The 19,634-nt window shown below is 41.0% G+C and overlaps 1 protein-coding gene across 3 annotated transcripts in view; it reads left to right on the top strand.

Moving 5' to 3' along the window:
- Nucleotides 1-14,781, top strand: part of tpx2 (TPX2 microtubule nucleation factor) — a 44,522-nt gene extending 29,741 nt beyond the window's left edge. For 2 of the 3 annotated variants that reach the window (XM_072556856.1, XM_072556858.1), the window contains exons 9-16: nucleotides 1,157-1,292; nucleotides 3,167-3,386; nucleotides 3,712-3,807; nucleotides 8,998-9,174; nucleotides 10,040-10,186; nucleotides 10,674-10,785; nucleotides 13,346-13,530; nucleotides 14,475-14,781. In XM_072556856.1, the coding sequence (XP_072412957.1) occupies nucleotides 1,157-1,292; nucleotides 3,167-3,386; nucleotides 3,712-3,807; nucleotides 8,998-9,174; nucleotides 10,040-10,186; nucleotides 10,674-10,785; nucleotides 13,346-13,530; nucleotides 14,475-14,585 (1,184 nt within the window). In that variant the 3' untranslated portion in view covers nucleotides 14,586-14,781. The remainder of the gene's footprint in view (nucleotides 1-1,156; nucleotides 1,293-3,166; nucleotides 3,387-3,711; nucleotides 3,808-8,997; nucleotides 9,175-10,039; nucleotides 10,187-10,673; nucleotides 10,786-13,345; nucleotides 13,531-14,474) is intronic. The other variant, XM_072556859.1, reaches the window with a different exon arrangement.
- The last annotated feature ends 4,853 nt before the right edge of the window (nucleotides 14,782-19,634 follow it).

Below are 19,634 nucleotides of genomic sequence, written 5' to 3'. Positions count from 1 at the left end.
ATGAAACTAGGATTAATCATTTGTCTGATTTGTATGCATGTTCTTATCAAAACTTCTGGAATAGGCTGTTTGTCATGTTTATCTTTCCAGCCACTTAGTCTTCTGGTGCTGGATAGGCTGCTCTGTCTTATTTGCTACTTGTGTGAGTAGATATGGGCTGTTTTGGTATAAGCATGTATGGTACACTCCTACATCCATGTATTAGTTGAGTAAATCTTCTCTGAACTATCTCCAGCCCATCAACATCCTTCTGTAAGTATGATGACTAGTACTGTCGACACTACTCCAGATGTAGTGTCCATAATGCCTAATATAACTGCAGAATAACATCTGTATTCTTTCATTCAATTCCACTTGCAGTAAAATATAACATTATGTTGGAGACAGGAGTAGGCCTTTTGGTCCTTCTGAGCCTGCTCTGCCATTCCATATAATTGTGGCTGATTTATCCTACTTAGTTCTCTGTTACCCTTTCGTCCCTTTTACTGAAAAACTTGATCTAACTTATTTTTGGACAATTCAGCGTTTGATCTCAACCACTTCGTGGAGCAGAGAATTCCACAGGTTCTCCAACTCTCTTTGGGTGAAAACATTCCTCTCCTCAGTCCTAGATGGTCTATACCATATCCTCAGAAAGTGACCTCTGGTTCTGGACTCCCCCTGTTATTGGGAACATCCTTCCTGCATTTACCTTGTCTGCTTCTGTTATATTATGGACCGGGCTAGACCCCCTCAAAACATTTCAAGGAAGATGCCAAGACCCTAACACTTTTTTTTTAGTTGTTTTAAGCGGACATTCCAGTGGATACCCATTTTGTATTAAGCAAAACAGTTTGTTTACAGAGTACCAAATGAATAGGAAGGGGTTTAGAGGGATATGGGCGAAATATTGGCAAATGGGACTAGATTAGATTAGGATGTCTGGTCAGCATGGAAGAGTTGGGCCGAAGGGCCTGTTTCTGTGCTGTACATCTTTGACACCTTCCCTCAGTTTTTAAGGTGTGAGTATAGTTTTAACCAATCAAGTCTCATTACTTTTGTGGATCACTTAATTGCAACATGGAGGACCAGAATTAAAACTTACTGATTAAAATCTAATCAGGGTTGCATAAAATCACTGATTTGAAATATGTAGATTTACTGTATTCTCTTTCAGGTCCTTGCAAGGTGTCTGAAAAGATCAAGCTAACTAAACCACATACTCCCATGCTAGCAACTAAGACCCGTGCTCGACCAACAACTTGCAAGAGTGCAGCTGAAATAGAAGCTGAAGAACTGGAGAAAATACAATCGTAAGTGTGAGGTTTCAAAAGCCTAAAATGTTTCCCGACATCTTTTGATATTTAAATGCTTATTTTTAGAGTTGGTGCATAAAGTTTCCCCTCAACCAGTATTTTGTCAGTATTACAATGTGGGATTTTCTCTTCGTGGTTGATGGAATATATGTGAAGAATTAGTTTGTAAGTTGCAACAGTGGAACTGTTAGAGCCTGAAATTATTTATTTACACAGCACTGGCCAGATTTATTTGAATGTAAGATTGTTACTTATTTACAATCTAGTCTGAATGTCCACTTGAATTTTGTCAATCTCTGGGTGGCTTTCATCGCTTCATGTAAAGCTTGCCCTTGTATGCGACTCGTCCTGACTGAAGCTACAAATGGTTGCTCAGGTTTTTGAGCTTTTAGAACTGTGCAATCAGCCAGTTGGCTTTCTAAGTCTAAGTATCAGACCTGTTGGAATACAGTATCATGTCTCTGCAAATTGTGTGTTGTTAACAGATGTAGTTTTTAAGCATTGTTCAAAGGCGTCAGGGCTAAAATGCTTGAAAAAGAAGGACACATTTAAACAGTATCAAATGAAACTAGCAATTGTCCATCTTTTTTCTCGGAGTAAGCAGACTGTTAAGGGTGTTGCTAGCAGAGGTAAATTGTCTCTGACCGTATTGTCACTAAAATTAAATGTTGAAATTTATGTGCAAAACTTTTGCATGAATAGGATAGGATCCTGTATGTTACTATTATGTTTGCTAAGAATTACACTGAAACCAACTAAAGATTATCGGTCATGTCCCATTCATGCATGCTAGGAGCTTCATATGTTAACACAGGATCCTGCTTTATGTAGTCAAAAGGAATAAATATTGAGGGGGGCAAAGAAGGGTTATCAAGACTGCCAATCTCTGGTCGTGGAAAAGCAATTTAAGTCAATTTGCCTGACTCTAAGATTTACGGTTAACTAGTCCTGCAAAGTGGTAGATCGAGTGATGGTCATGTCAAGGAGGAATGACTTAAAGCCTCACATTGGAGGTAGCCATTGCCTGGCACTTTATACCATTAATCCACCCAAACCAGCTGATGATCAGGTTTTGTTGCATATGGACATGGCGTATAGTTTCTCTTACCTGAGGAGTCATAAAACATGCTGATTATTGTGTATACCTCAGTTAATTTTAACTCTGAGGTAACTCCGATAAATGTTTGTTCAGTAATTAAGGTACATGAAGGTATTCCACAGAACTGCCATGATCTCCATGCAGCTTCAGCTGAATGGTCTACTCCTGCTCCTTTCAGTGATCAAGCCCACTTTTGATCTTGTGATTTGAGTCAAGGTGATTGCAGCAGCTCTAGATGTTTGCGTCCAAGGCACCACTGTGCTATGATGTCCTGGATCTAAGACAATTGATTGTCAACAAGCATAAGTGTCTTCCTTTTGTCCTCCATTTGACTCCAACCACTGAATTGTGCCCCCACCTCGACTCCTACTGCATGCAGTTTGCTTGATATGGTAAATGCTGCTTTGATGTCAAAGGCTTTCGCTCTCTCTGTAAAAGACAATTGTAATCTTGGATCAAACATGAAGCCAGGAACTAAGTAGCCCTGGTGGAACCTGATTTGGGCATCTATTAGCATGCTGTTGCCAAGCAAGTGCAGCTTGATAACACTGTTGACTACCTCTCTGAATTACACTGATAAGGCTTCAGAATTGAGGCTTTGAGTAGATGGCGAGAATAGAGAACACTGGTCTATTCGGACTTTTCTCCATGAATACTTGAATGAAGTTAAGTAACAACTACAATTTCATGTTGAGGTGTTAGGGACCCAAATTAGTGATGTTGAGAGAGATTGAACTGGAAATTGATTCAGACCTGATTCTTGCTTTTACAGGTACAAATTCAAAGCCCAGGAAGTAAATCCCCGACTCCTTGAGGGTGGCCCAATTCTTCCAAAGAAGCCACAGGTTAAGGAACCAACAAAAGCTATAGGTTTTGATCTGGAGATAGAGAAGCGCATCCGTGAGAGAGAGGAAAATAAAAAGCCGGAAGAGGCAGAGGATCACGTTTTCCATTCCCGTCCCTGTCCTACTAAGATACTAGAAGATGTAGTGGTAAGCATTCTTCTGTTTCTTTACTCTGAAAGAAAAATAGAGTTTCAGGCATTTATTGTAATATCAGAATTAATTCCTAGATTCAATGCAACATGAAATTCAGACTCTGAACTATTTAAGGTTGTAATTTTTTGCTTGTTTTTAATGATGATTGGTTTATTGTCTCATTGAAGGCGACACTTTTTTTCTTTTCCCCCATTTTCAGGTTGCTGTTAGTTGAGCTGAAGCAATATTCGATCAGTTACTAACCTGTCAATCCATTTTTAGCAAAATAATTTTCCATTGTGTGTGGGTTGTTTCACAATGTATGAATACTTTCTTGCAGGGAGTTCCAGAGAAAAGACTGCTACCTATAACTATGCCTAAATCCCCAGCTTTCACAATGAAGAACAGAGTGAGAATTCCACGCAAGGAGGAGAAGGTAAGAACTTAGATTATAATTAATGATAGATGTCAAATAAAAGCTCAAGCTCTATTCTGATCATTACCAAAACAAATCAATTTATTGCTTCATGCTTCATTTGAAAGTGAAAAAGCAGCCAACTGCCACCATATAATTGTAGAAATGTTCAGCATGAAAGAAAGCCATTTGGCCCAATGGCCACTGCCAGGCCATAACCACATCAGTAACTTGTTTAAGAACAATTTTTTCTTGTAATGGAATATCCCAAGGTCTTTCACAGGAGCATTGTAAAGCAAAAACTGATACTGAGTCTCAAGGAAACTTCAGGTCAGATAATCAAAATTGTGGTCAAAGAGGGAAGGTTTAAAGGCTACCTTGTCTTGTGGAGGCAGGAGGAGAATTAGCTGGAGAGCTGTGGAGAGATTCTTTGAGCTTGATGGGTAAATGAACTTGAGAAACAGAGCTCAGAATATAATAAATTTCAGTCCTAGTCAAATTCTGAAGTAGCGAATTTTATTGAAACATTCTTGCAAGACTGGTGTCTAACAAGTAGGCACCCCGATCCAAAAATTACTCCACAATTTATACAGTTTAATTGAGTCTCTTTCGGTACTTCCCTGTTTACCTCATTGGCCTTCAAACCTATTAATATTCCTTCTTGTGTTCTGCCCCTGCCCAGTTGCACTCCGCCCTTGTTTACACCCCCCCCCCTCCAAACTGGACGATCCTGACTCTTATTTACCCACTTCCTTATTTGTAACTAGCTTGGCTCGTTTCAGTGCCTACATGAGGGCGATATGCCGAGTTTGGCATAACTCTATGTTCTTTTGCACCTTATCTGTTTGTCTGTAACATTGTTCACAGGCACATTTTTAGCTAATGAAAAGCAATTGTGTATTTCTTTCACATTGTTTCAGCCAAGAATGGAAACAATTATACACTGGTGTTAGTTCATTTACCTTGCATAAACAATTATGGATGCAGAAGTAACACTTCTTAACCTATATCCCACAAACTGAAGGACGCCAACAGTAGAGGATTTAAAATTTGGGATGCTTGGGTTTCTTGTAGTGAAGAGTTTAATCCTTCAAGTCTGATCCAGCTGATTCTGTTGTTTTGTTATGCAGGTGAACTCAGCAGGACAGGTTTGAGAGCTCAAAGGTTCCAGCTTCTGATTCTGTGGGTGTAGTGCTGTTAACAGCCCAGTGTTACTTTACAGCAAATATAGCTGTTTCAAGATGTCCCTTTTATTTTCTTCTGCTTTTTCTCTGGAGAGAACTTTTACTTGGTTTAAAGTCTTTGTCTAGGTAGCATGTCTTTTTATCTTGGTGGGCATGGGAAGATGCCTGGTGTCATCGAAGGACGAGGAGTAGTTAGCACTGCTGCGTCACAGCGCCAGGAACCTGTGTTCAATTCCTGCTTCTGTCGACTGTGGAGTTTGCCCGTTCTTCCCGTGTCTACGTGGATTTCCTCCCGGGTGCTCTAGTTTCCTCCCAGTCCAAAGATGCATAGGTTAGGGTGAATTGAGCATGGTCAATTACCCATTAGTGTTCAGGGATGTGCAGGTTAGGTGAATTGGCCATGCTAAATTGCCCATAGTGTTCAGGGATATTTGGGTTAGGTGTGTTAGCCATGGGAAATGTAAAGTAATAGGGGTAGTGGAATGGTCTGCGTGGGGTATTCTTTGGAGGGTCAGTGTGGACTTGTTGGGCCTAATGGCCTGTTTCCACCCTATAGGAATTCTATGGTGCAATTCAAACCTGCTCCATCATTTTAATATGATTGTGACTGATCTCCTTTCCACTGTCCTGCTGCTCCCCCATAACCTTTTTAACCCGTTGCTAATTAAAAATTGAAAAACTGGTTACTAGGTGATCTCTGAAGGCAAAATTAACATTCTGGAAACGGCCATTTTCCCATCTGTGGCTCTTGGGTATTGACTAGGAGAAAGCTAATTCATAGTTACCTTTTTGTTATGTTGTGAATGTACTTAGTATTACTTGGAGGACTGGAGTTCTGAAGGAATGTTGTAAAAGGAATTTAAATGTTTGTGCAGATACCTTAAAGAAGCCACTCCAGGTCACTGAAAATTCACTATGCTTGGTAGATCTTATTAAAAATATCACCAGCATCCAAAGCTGTGATAATAGTTTGCTTTGGTGCTGACTGTGACAAGGCTGTTTTGCATAGTGACTAGCTTAAGAGGTTGTTCTTTTTATCTGATTCAGTTGGAGGAAAGAAGCTACCTTGCCACACTGCTTCCTGAAAAGTAACACCTCTTGATTCATGATGAAAACAAGGAAACTGTCTGCAACTGTGTATGATTAGTGACTTTACCATATGATAGCATATCAGAGTCTATTACTTGAGAACATCCTCTTTTTTTTTGACTTCAAGAACAGCTCACTTGCTGAATTGTTTTTTTCTGCAGAAGGCCAGCCTCTTTTGGTTTTTTTTCTTTGAAGAATGTGTTTTTGGGGATATTGGATAACCATATTTGCTACAGTACTGATTCTCTGTTAACTAATTATTCAATAAGTTTTTGTTTTGAGAAACTTGATTGCTAGATCCATGTTTTAAAACTTTATTATAGAATAGACATTTAATTTGTCATTTTGGTAGCTGGAAAAAGTGTTTATTTCATGTGTGTAGTGGACCATTGTAGAGACAGTACACTCCTGCAGCCTTGGTTATAATACAGTTTCATTGATAATTATGTCCTAAAAAATAGTCTTTCACTCATCTATTTGAATTTGTATTTTAGTGTTAAGAGTGTGAAGTCAATAGCCAGTAATAGACAAACTATCATGAAACCCCTCACAGTATACCTATTAGCAACTGTGGCTATACCTTACACCCCAAGGACTTTGACATTTGAAGGCTGTTCACCACCCTCTTAAGGGCAATGAATGCTGTCTTGCTGAGTGATGCAATGCCCATGAATTGAAATGCCATCAAGATGCATCCCATGGCTTTCTCTTCAATAACCCCAAGTCAGTGATACTGGTATTGTGACAGTTTTGCTATTTTGTTAAAGCCCTTTCTTATATAAACAGGGCTAATTCTTCACTTTTTCAAAGATTATAGCCCTGGGACTCCCTCAGATGATTTGTCATGCAGCACCTTGATTGCTTAAGTCTTGAGCGTTTGATCTGTTACCCTAAGCTTACACTACCCCCGGTTTCTGCACCAAGCAAACACTGCTAATTGGCTTCCTCCCTATTCTCAGCCACACTATTAATGGCTCCCCAGTGTTTATTTTTTGTCTGAGCACTGAAGGGTCTGGATAGCTTTGGGGTTTTTTGTTGAACTCCAATAACAAGACATGGGTGCATCTTGAATTACTGCGTTCAGTTCTGGTCTCCTTTCTGCAGGAAAGATGTTGTGAAACTTGACAGAGTTCAGAAAAGATTTATAAGTATGCTGTTGCTGCTCCTCGGATGCTGCCTGAACTGCTGTGCTCTTCCAGCACCACTAATCCAAAATCTGGTTTCCACCATCTGCAGTCATTGTTTTTACCTACCTTTTTATAAGTATGTTGCCAGGAAGGAGGGTTTGAGTTGTAGGGAGTGGCTGAATAGGCTGGAGCTATTTTCCCTCGAGCATCAGAGGCTGCATGGTGAACTTAGAGATTTATAAAATTGTGAAAGGAATAGATAGGGTGAATAGGCAAGGTCTTTTCCCCTGGGTGGAGGAGTCCCAAACTAGAGGGCATAGGTTTAGGGTGAGAGGGGAAAGATATAAAAGACCTCTGGGGCAACTTTTTCAGAGTGGTGAGTATATAGAATGAACTGTCAGTGGAAGTGGTGGAGACTAGTACAACTGCAATATTTAAAAGGCATCTGGATGGGTATATGAATAGGAAGTGTTTAGAGGGATATGAGCCAAATGGGACTCGGCACAGACGAGTTGGACTGCAGAATCTGTTTTTTTGGTATGCATCGGACTTTGACATACTGGCTCCCAGGGCACTTCTGAACCCTAACTGTTTGGATCTTGTTGCAGCTGCATCATTTTACTCAAGTGGAATTTCTTTTCTCAACAGCCTTAATTTGTTGGGTGGTTTATTTGTATGGCCATGGTAAAAACAAGGACTGCATATGCTGGAGACCAGAGTCTAGATTAGAGTGGTGCTGGAAAAGCACAGCAGGTCAGGCAGCATCCGAGGAGCAGGAAAATCTGTATCGGACAAAAGCCCATCATCGGGAATGAGGCAGGGAGCCTGCAGAATGGAGAGATAAATGAGATGGAGGTGGGGAGAAAGTAGCATAGAGTGCAATAGGTGAACGGGTGTGGGGATGGAGGTGATAGGTCAGAGAGGAGGGTGGAGTGGATAGGTGGAAAGGAAGATGGGCAAGTAAGACAGGTCATGAGGGCAGTGCTGAGCTGGAAGGCTTGAGGTGGGGGAAGGGGAAATGAGGAAACTGGTGAAATCCACATTGATGCCATGGAGTTGAAGTGCTCTGAGGTGGAAGATGCGTTCTTCCTCCAGACCTCAGGTGGTGAGGGAGCGGCGGTGGAGGCAGCCCAGGACCTGCATGTCTTCAGCAGAATGGAAGGGGATGTTGAAATGTTGGGCCACAGGACGTTGGGGTTGACTGGTGTGGGTGTCCCGGTGAAGTTCTTTTAAAGTGCTCTGCTAGGAGGCGTCCCGTCTCCTCAGTGTAGAGGGGACCGTATCTGGAGCAACAGATACAACACTCTCCATTCTGCAGGCACCCTTCCTCTATTCCTGATGAAGGGCTTTTGCCTGAAACATCGATTTTCCTGCTCCTCGGATGCTGCCTGACCTGCTGTGCTTTTCCAGCACACTCTAATCTATTTGTATGGCCATGTCAGGTCCTGATATCTGTCTAGTTTTTGTGCCAGTGCCAGACCTGATCCAAGTCCTGTGGTGTCCCTTTTGATCCCACAATCTTGATCCAGATGGCTGAGCTCTTTGTACTGGGTAATGCTTGCACAGACAGTTATGCTACTGGTTTGAGAATGTTCTGGGACTCCTGGGGCCAATTGCTTGCCATTGCTGGAGCAAGTGTATTTCAGGTTTTTTATACTGCGTGCAATGGGCATCTTCCAAGAGATTGTATGGTTGTTTTTCACTTGCATGTCGACTGCGAGAACAGCTGATGTTTTGTTTAGTGGTACTTGTCTGAGTTTAGTATGGTGAATGAAGACTCACTCTAGTCTCTTGCCTGTTCAAACTTGTAGGAGGAGAAACGTGTAATAAAAGCAAATCCCATGCCACATTCTGCTATCCCATTCAAGCCAAAATCTTTGGAAGACAAGCTTGTCGAAGTTCAGCCATTCTCATTTGAAGCACGGGACAAACAGAGGGAAGCATTAAAGGAGAAAAAAATACAAGAATTGCGCAAAGAGTTGACTGAGGTAAAATTCATTTAAACATTTAATTGATTTAAAAAATGGCCACTCTTCAGAATCCAATTTGAGAGGTTACACAAATTCTTATATCTTGGAAGTTAGCCAGACAAGTTAACAATATGGTTGGGTTACAGGGCATGTTTAAATCTGAAAATGGCAGCATGATGTCTGAATGAGTGGTTAGCTGCATCAGTGTAGGGGACCTGGGTTTGATTCCAACCATGGGTGACCATGTCTGTGTGGAGTTTGCACGTTCTCCCCATATCTGTGTTTCTATCAGGTGCTCCAATTTGCTCCCATAGTCCAAAGATGTGCAGGTAAGATGGATTAGCCATGATAAATGTGGGCTTACAGGGATAGGATGGGGTTGTGGGAGTGGGTGGGATGCTCTTTGGAGGGTCAGTGCACACTTTATGGACTGAATGGCCTCTTTCTTCACTATGGATTCTTTAGGGATTCTATGAAAACAAGGAAGTCACGGTAATTCTTCACAAACATAAGATGTCATCCAGGGTATTTTGTGAACTTTAGCTGTCCGGCTTTTTCTTGAAAGACTATCAAGTCTCTAGGGAGATGAGAGGATCTTTACGAGAGAGATGGGAGCTCAGATACACGGAGAAACTGGAATTGTTTTCATTTGAGCAGTTATAGTTGAAGATTTTCGAGAAGTAGGTCAGCAACCACAAGTCATTATTTTAAAACCGTTCGCAAAGGGAGAAATTTTTTTTTTGCAGTGGGATTATGGAAATCTGGAAGAAGTAGTCAGTGTGTGGGATTGAATTGGACAAAAGTTTCTTTTAGTTCAAGTTATACGTGTCTGAACTTATTTCCAGATTGTTACTTATTAATATCTATATTGTTCCTTGTACAGTTCCCTAGCTTTAAAGCTCAACTGCTCCCTGACTTTAACTCTACTCGGTTACCAGAAAAGATGGTAAAGTCTCCAACTAAAGTGCAGCCATTCCATCTGTGTTTAGAGGAACGTGGTGCTATCAGAGATCAACGCTGGGCACAGATGGTAAGCGGTTATGATGGTGTTTTTTTTTTGGCTACCATGGCTTTTTTTACATTTTGTTTTTGTCTGTGTCTTCCAGGTAATTGAATCTCCTGTCAATGGATGATTCTTTTGGCCCCCTCCTTGACCATGAGTATGGATTTGTACCATTATTGAGGGAGGAGGAAGTGGAGGGAGAGGATGAAGCCACTACGCAACCCCCCCCCCCCCCCTCCTCTTTTCTGCCTGCCCCCCGCACCCCAAATAAAAGAACCCTGGCCACTCGTGCTGAGTTGAATATCTCTGCCCTTAACTGGATTAAACAAAAGACACTGGATATCAGATAAATTAGGGCTTCATAATCCCATTTGGTTATTCCTGCTGGGAATTAGATGTGTGGGGGTGGCAGTGGGTGCTCAAGCAAGATGGGGAAATGGTAGGTGTTACTTTGAACGGTCCAAGTCCTGCTTGTGAACAGTAAGGTTTAAGAAGATGTAATTTCTTTCTACAGATGAAAGAAGAGCTGAGACAACAAAAAGAAGCAGCATGCTTTAAAGCTAACCCCAATTCTGTCATTTATCGTGAACCATTTCTCCCAAAGAAGGCAGACCGGTCATTAATAGGTAATCTATTATCTTTTTTTTTGGAAAGGCGACGGTGCGCAGGAAACTCTACAGTGAAATGTTATAAAATGTAGTAAACTGACTACCAGTGGTCACAAGACAGAGGGTCCTGTAGTCTGATTATGGGAATTTCCACTTCGTTAACCCCAAAGTCTTTCCCATCTGAAATCTTTAGTTGCTGAATGCTGTCTTTTCTAGAGGTTGCTATGGTTCATGAAAGTCTTTTGAAGGGTTATTTGCTTGTAGTAAACCTACCCACAATAGATTGATTAAACATGATTTCCATTTTTCTAGCTTGATTCTGTCTATTTACCTTAACTTTTAAATGTCTTGCTAGAAAGTCTTTACTAATAAATTCTAACATCTTTCCTAAGACAAATGTTAAGCGAACTGGCCTATTACCTTGTTTTGTCTCCTCCTCTTGAAAAATGGAGTTTGGTTGCTACCTTCTAATCCGTGGAACATTGAGTCAAAGGGATTTTAGAAAATCAAAATTGATGTGTCATTTATATTGTCAGCCACTTTGAAGACCGTAGGATAGATTCCATCAGGACCTAGTAACTTATCAATCTGTAGCTGCTACAAATTGCTCAATATCATTTCCTTGGTGATTGATATTATCTTTTCCCCGAGATCCTCCCTCCTTCCATTTCTTGACTTTTACAGACATTTCTGGGTTGTTACTTTTCTCTCTCCTGTAGTAAAGACTGGTGTAAATTGTCTGTTCAAATCTTCTGCCATTTTGTTACATTTAGTTTCTATCTATAGGGCCAACACCTAAAATTTATCAAACAGGTGTTAACAAAGTATAGAAACCTTTTTTTAAATTTGTCTTTTTTTAAAAATTTCTGGCAGATTGTACTCTAATTTCACCCCCCCTTAACATTTTAGTCATTCTTTACGTTTTATATTCTGTCCAATCTACTGAGCAGCTGTTGGTCTTTGCATAATTATACACTTTAAAGTTTGACAGAAATCTTTAACTTTTAATTAAAGTCTGTGGTTCTCATTAGAACGTCATTTCTGAAATATTTCCTTAAATGTTTGCCACTGCATCTCTCTTCTTTAAGCTGGTCTCCTGGGTCTCTTTAGCTAGCTCAGATGTTATGCCTTCATAGTTGCCTTTATTCAAGTCTAGTCTTCGGCCTATTCTTTCGCCCTTAAACTGACTGCAAAGTTCAATTATATTGTCATTGCTGTTGCTGAAAGGAGTCTTCTAATGAGGTATTGACATGTTTAATGAGGCACTATAGCACAATAGCAAGTCTGGTGCCTGTCTGATTTCTCTTGCCAGATCTGTTTAGTTTCTTCAGCACTAGCACTTGTCGTCATTTTACTGTTACTATATAAGTAAAGGCCAAGGTTTGGGTTTCAAATGAGTGGAAATTTGAGGCCCTGGAGAATCGTAGAATCCCTACAGTGCGGAAACAGGCCATTTGGCCCAACAAGTCCAGGTCGACCCTTTTTGAAGAGTAACCCACTCAGACCCATTCCCCTACTGTATAACTCTACATTTCACCTGACTGATGCACTTTAACCTACACATCCCTGCATACTGTGGGTAATTTAGCCTGGCCAATTCACCCTAACCTACACATCTTTGGACTGGGGGGAAACCCATTCGGACACGGAAAATGTGCAAACTCCACATACAGTCACCAAAGGCTGGAACCGAACTCAGGTCCCTGGAGCTGAGGTCACTGAGAAAATAATGTAAGCAGGTGCTGAGTATTGGCTTTCACTGTAAAGTAACTTGGTGAGTGTCCCTGAAAGTCAGGAGCAAGTTGAGATGAGCATGACCATAAGTACTGTCTTGGATCTTAGACAACTATCGGCAAGTTTTTGTGTGGGGTATTATGGCCAAAAGTATGGGGTGTTTGAGCATCCCTATATTCGAAAAAAGCATTTGACAGTTGGACAGAGGAAACAAAGTTGAAGAGCATGTGCATTGATATGAAACAACAGTGCTAAAACTGTTCAGAAGCTCCGCCAGACCGAAGAGTCCCTTTTGAGATATGGTGGAAACAAGATTATTCTGCTCAAATACAAATTGAGTGAGAGAGAAGGGGACGATTCTTGATTTACAGTTTAATCCAGAGGAACTGTTGGCTTGGTCTAAATTAGATTTGGGCAAGGAAGATCTAACTTGCTGTAGGGTGGCATGGCAGGGACCTGGGTTTGATTCCAGCCTCTTGTGACTGTCTGTGTGGAGTTTGCATGTTCTTCCTGTGTCTGTGGGATTTCTCCAGTTTCCTCCCACAGTCCAAAGATGTGCAGGTTAGGTGGATTGGCCATGGTAAAGGCTGAGTCACCGATAAGGTGGAGAGAACTGGGTCTGGGTGAGATGCTCTTTGGAGGGTAGGTATGGACCTGATGGGCCAAATGGCCTCTTTTCACACTGTAAGGATTCTATGATTCTGAGAACTGCAGAAGGAGGTTCTTCTTTTGTTGGCTTCATTGTCTCTTTTTTTGTTTTGCTTTTCTCTTTCCCCCTAAAGTGTGTTTTCCTTTTGTAGCAAATGATTAATGTTTTGTTTGAACCCTTGCTTTTCAAACTTAGAAAATGTTGATTCCACAGTTCAGCAGACATTTGAACTGGCTACAGAGAAGCGCGCAAAAGAGCGTGCAGAATTTGAAATGCGTAAAGCCGAAAAAGAAATCATGAGGGAACAGTTTGAAGAGAAGAAACGAAAAGAAAATGAAGAAAGAGAAAGAGAAGAAACTGCTCGACTTCGGCAGGAGCTAGTGAGTAGCTGGTTATTTGGGGTCTGTTTAGCGGAGTTGGTTAAATGGTTGGTTCCAAATGCTCAAATCAGAGACTCGTTAAAGTGTTTCTTCATTCCGATCCACCTGTGGAGCGTACACATCCAATTTACTATCTCCCAGCAGGTCTGTGAACTAACTGCTCAGTGGGGTTAGTGGTTTGGGAGTGCCTGTCATGTCTTGCCATATCTTCCAGCTGCATTCCAATATTCATTTGAACTTTAGTTTGTGTTTTGGGCAAGAGATGGAAAAATGATTCCTGTTGCTATTTGTCTGAACTGATTCTGACTTGCAGTACTGAGAGTAACAGGGCTTTTGTTTAAAATGGCATGGCTTCTGTAACCGGCAAACCCATAGGTGTTAGACATTTCAGCTATCTCATGTGGCCTTCATTTTATCAGCTCCCATCAGTCTTTTAGTACTACTTTCAGTCTTCGAGGCCAGCAAGTATCTTGCCAGTATTATTAATGGGTGAGAGGTATTTGTTTGTTTGAATTTTCAGGTTAATTGCCCATCATTATCAACTATAACAAGAGTATCAGATTTAAAAGTTTAGTGCTAGTTATTTCTAATCCTGGGCATTTGCTGCTTAAACATGGATTAATAAATTTCATCCTTGAAAACAAGATAAGGTACTTTGATATTGTTTAGTGATTTTAAAAAGAAAATGAATTTTACTTTGCTTAGTTCTTTTGTCGAAAGAGCCTCTCTGTACAGAGTTCTGTATTTTGGGGAGGGGGAAAGAAACAACATTCTAGGTTTGGATTTATAGTGGCGTACTCCTGTGAGGCTTGCTATGGCACAATCTGTTTTGAACAGAGGTACTTCAATGTCCTCATGTTAGTGGAGTTTGCAGGTTTCAGGTCATCTGAACAATTTAAATGGGGGAAAAAAGAATTGAGTCTCGACCTTTTTTTGTTTTGCAGGTACATAAAGCAAATCCTGTTCGACATTACAAGAAAGTGGAAATCAAACCCAGTGAGCAGCAACTTACAGTTCCACATACTCCACATTTTTCAGATAGATTCAGGCTGTGATGTAACTTACTTTATCTTCAGTATTATGGTCAGAATCACTTTGGAGGGTTTGTAGCTGTCTGTAATGTTACTAACTTGATTTCAGGATTATTGCCATAGCTGTTGTATTTGGTTCATAATCCGCTAATTTTTGTAACTTTTTGTTTCACTCAATAAAGGTAGGCATTTTAATCACAGTTATAAATATTATAAAATATTTTGAAAGTTGTCCTTGTTTTTTTTTCTTAGCTTGTTAAACTTCAACATGAAAATTGTGAATTTGGTAACCAGATGAAAGTGGTCTTCCAGTATGGCATTGGAGCAATACAGCACATAAATGTCTAGATTTGTGAAATAACTAAACTACTGGTAACAATTCTAAGAGAAATGCATTTAACATAGAATAATGCTCTATATGTAGCTATCTTGTCTCACCAGTAAGTACACTCTAGCCTGTTATGAATGTGGACTAAAAGATGAGCTTTGAGCACTTAATAATTCCCCTTTTTGAAGGTGATCAAAGCAAATCCCTGCTTGAACCTCCTAGAAAGCAAGAGCAATTAGTTGTTGTTCACTGTGTATTCATGATTCATATACAGGGCACTGTATTCTGCAGAGAGTACATTATTGGGGCATTTAATCATTTTTGAAATAGCATGGAGAACTGTTTCCTATTACAATACTATTAGCAATTGTTCAGCACTTTTCACTTTTGTTTCACGTAGTATAAATTGTTTTCCTTTGAATTTTGATGTTTCTTCATCTTGAGTAAAAGACAAAAAGCTTTATTTTTCAGTTGGTACATGGGGTACTGATTAAGACTGCTTTGTTGTGGATGGTGTTCACTTGAGTGGTGTTTGTGCTACACTTATCCAGGAAAGTGCTCAGCATCTAACCTGGTCTTGTAGCCAGATTATTTGTGTAGCTTGTCCACTTCAGGTTTGAATTCCCTTTAACACTTGAGGCTTACTGCTGCCCAGAAACTAAGTTCCGTGTAACTCCAACATTACTTCTCTGCTTTTGAAATCTGTGCTGTTTTGAAAACTGCTAGTGGCGCATTTGGCTTTTTCACCACCCTATTAACATGCCCTTCTGCCTTCAGAGATCTAATGGATGAACACACTAAGGTCCCTTTGTTCCACAGGGTTTTCTAGTGTTAAACCTCACTAGGTTGTCACCTTTTGAGATATGCCAAAATCAGCACCTGGTATATTCTTTGAAGCTAGACCAGCCCCTGGTTTGATGGTAGACTGACTGATATGATGGCCACGAGACTAGATTATGGTTGAATCCCTGCCCTCCCCTCCCCTTCACTGTTTGATCATGCAGCATTGCCCTTTTGAGAAGGATACTGCTTGTCACTGGTCACTCAGGTGTTTTCTTTCCTCCTGGTGATGGAAATTAAATAAAGATTTGTACACCTGTTGTCTTGCACTGTCTCTTATACCTGGACTCTCAACATGGGTGCTGGGGAAAAAATAAACAACTGCTGTTGGGTGGGGTGGGGTATTATAACTAGGAGTTTAGGGAACTGACTGTGTTGGCTAGGCCACAGTCGGTGTGTTCCTGCTATTAAAGAGGAGAGTTTTGTCCCTGTGACCTAATTCTGTATATTTGCCTTTGGCCCATATCTCTCTATCTTAGATTTAAAGTTAACAGTGCCACTTGAGGAAACATCTACCATCCTTTTTTGTCTGTGGAAGTGCTTCCAAACCTTTCCTATTCATATACCCATACAATTGCACCATTTAAGAGGCATTTGGATCAGCCTCTACCCCTTCCTCTGGCTGCTCATTCCATTCATGTACCACCTTCTGTGTGAAAATGTAACCCCTTAGGTCTCTTTTATATCTTTTCCCTCTCACCCTAAACCTATACCCTCTAGTTCTGGACTCCCCAAACCCAGGGAAAAGACTTTGCCTATTTATCCTATCCATGCCCCTCATAATTTTGTAAACCTCTATAAGGTCACCCCTCAGCCTCCGACGCTCCAGGGAAAACAGCCCCAGCCTGTTCACTTTCCCTGTAGCTCAGATACACCAACCCTAGCAATATCCTTGTAAATCTTTTCTGACCCCTTTCAAGTTTCACAACATCTTTCCAATAGGAAGACCAGAATTGCACGCACTATTCCAACAATGGCCTAACCAATCTCCTGTACGGCCGCAACATGACATCCCAACTCCTGTACTCAATACTCTGACCAATAAAGGAAAGCATACCAAATGTCGTCTTCACCTATTTACCTGTGACTCTACTTTCAAGGAGGTATGAACCTGCACTCCAAGGTCTCTTTGTTCAGCAACACTTCCTAGGACATTACCATTGAGTCTACCAAGTGCTGCTAAGAATGTAAAGATGTTTGCACACTTGGCTACGTTAGTCAGAGTTTTGAGTGTAGGAGTTGTGATGCTATGTTATGGTAGTACAAGATCATCTATGAAGTATTGTGTACAATTCTCATTGTCCTGCTATAGAAAGGATTTCATCAAACAACTAGGTGCAGAAAAGACTTATGAATCTTCCAGTTTTGGTAACGTAACGTCCTTATCAGCAAAGACTGGATAGGCTTCTTCCCCAGCAGTGTAGGAGGCTGAGGGATGACCTTTGATTGGAGTTATAAAATCATGAGGGGCATAAATGAAGTGAATAGGCCAGGTCTTTTTCCCCCTCAAGATAAATGAATCAAAAGTAGAAGGCTTAGATTACTTAGTGTGGAAATAGGCCCTTTGGCCCAACAAGTCCACACCAACCCTCTGAAGAGCAACCTGCCCACACCCATTCCCCTACATTTCCCCCATCACCTAACACTATGGGCAATTTAGCATAGCTAATACACCTAACCTGCACATTTTTGGACTGTGGGAGGAAACCCACACAGACACTGGGAAAATGTGCAAACTCTAGACAGACAGTTGCCTGAGGCAGGGATTGAACCCAGGTCTCTAGTGCTGTGAAGCAGCAGTGCCACTGTGCTGCCCATAAAGCCTACTGCACCTGGTATTCCCAGGTGGTCTCCCATCCAAGTACTAACCAGGCCTGAGTCTGCTTCATTTCCGAGATCAGACGTTTTCAGACTAGTATGGCCAGGTGGTGAAAGGAAAGATTTAAAAAGGATCTAGGTGGCAACTTTCTCATGCAACCTTTGGTGTGTAGATGGAATGAACTGCCAGAGGATGTTATAGAGGAAGGCACACTTAGCACTACCTAAAAGACAGGTAGACAGTACATGGCTAGGAAAGGTTGAAGAGGGACAAAAGCCACTACAGTAAGTTCCTTAATGTGTGTTTCGATTAGATTCCATACAGTGTGGAAACAGGCCCTTCAACCCAACCAGTCCACACTGACCCTCCGAAGAGTAACCCACCCTCCTCTGACTAATGCACCTAGCACTATGGGCAATTTAACATGGCCAATTCACCTGACCTGCACATCTTTGGACTGTGGGAGGAAGCTGGAGCACCCAGAGGAAACCCACGCAGACACGGGGAGAATGTGCAAACTCCACACAGACAGTCACCCAAGGCTGGAATCAAACTTGGGACCTGGTGCTGTGAGGCAGCAGTGCTAACCACTAAGCAACTGTACTGCCCCCCTCAATGTGAGTTGGCTATGAGATTGAATCATAGGTTTTCCTCCTGGTTGTTCCCTGACAAGGCTCACTCTCTGGCTCTGCATAGTCAGTAGTCATGCTGAGTTACTCTTGGTGATTTGGCACTGAAGCTAACCCCATCCATATTATATTATCTGCCCTTCATTCCTTCAGAGCAGTATTGAATTCTCAAGACATCCTTCTCCTGACTAAACCAGATCTAGCGATGTTTTCCTCTTGAAGCTGAAGAAGTCTGGCTGTGTTTTCTCAATCTTGACCTGGTATCATATGTAGGAAAGTCCAGGTAAGGGATCAGATTAGTTAACAAATGCTTTCCAATGACAAACTGTTCTTTTAATGCTTACTCTTACCATGACATTTTTAAAATCCAAATTCATTAAATATTCAACATGAAATCAATTTGAATCTGGGCAAAATTTTGTCACCAGTTGGATTCCTATTCAAGTGCAATAAAAATAATTGTGGCTGCTGCCTAACAAAGATCTTAGCATTGGATATTCTTCAGGAGTTCCTCAGGATTGTCTTGGATCAAGTCATTTTCAATTAGATCATTTAAGATCCTTCCACAGGAACATGAGCAGGCGAATAAGTCCCTCAGAGCTGATGTGGCCACTTGGATTAGTGTGAATGGACATTTTGGTCAGCATGGACCAATGTGGGAGAAAGGATCTGTCTCTACTGAAGCTCTCCATGACTGTCAAAATAATTACCTACTTAATCTGCTTTTTTTCCATTCCATTTTAAAATTGTTCACAATTGAAACATTCCAATCTCTTTGAACCATGTGCTAATCTATTTACATGATTAGCATTTTGCCCAAAGGCTTTTGGATAAATAAGTTTAATTGCACCACTTTTTTAAGCTGCACTTTCTGGCACTTAACCAGCATTTTGGATTAGTATCAGCAGATGGCATGAGACTATCCTTAAATTTCAAATGAAGCAGAGTTAGTGCTGTACAGAATGGAAACAAACTTGTCCAAGTTGACCAGATACCCTAAATATATCTAGACCCATTTGCCACATATCCCTCTAAACTCTTCCTGTACATTTACTCATCCAGATGCTTTTTAAATGCTTGTAATTGTACCAGCCCCTACCAATTCCTCTGGTAGTCATTTCATACATCTACCACCCTCTGCATGAAAAAGTTGCCCATTAGATTCCTTTTTAAATCTTTCCCCTCTCACTTTAATCCTGTACCCTCTAATTTTGACTCCCCCTATCCCAGGGAAAAGACCTTGTCTAGTCTCCCTGTTCATGCTCCTCATGATTCAAACAAAAGGGGAGTGATGCGGACAAAATTCTAGAATTTAACCTAGGCAGTAGACGGAAGCCAGAATTACATATGGAGAGAACATAGTTACATCAGAGACCTAATTGTCAAATATGTGTAGCTTCAAATTGTAATAGAATCCCATCTGTTTGCTTTGGTCAGAAATGCCTAAGTATAGGTCT

Source organism: Chiloscyllium punctatum, chromosome 37 (genome assembly GCF_047496795.1).
Source record: "Chiloscyllium punctatum isolate Juve2018m chromosome 37, sChiPun1.3, whole genome shotgun sequence".
NCBI classification, from domain to species: domain Eukaryota; kingdom Metazoa; phylum Chordata; class Chondrichthyes; order Orectolobiformes; family Hemiscylliidae; genus Chiloscyllium; species Chiloscyllium punctatum.
Note: the sequence above shows the minus strand (reverse complement) of the source record. Positions and strands in the feature narration are given on the sequence as shown.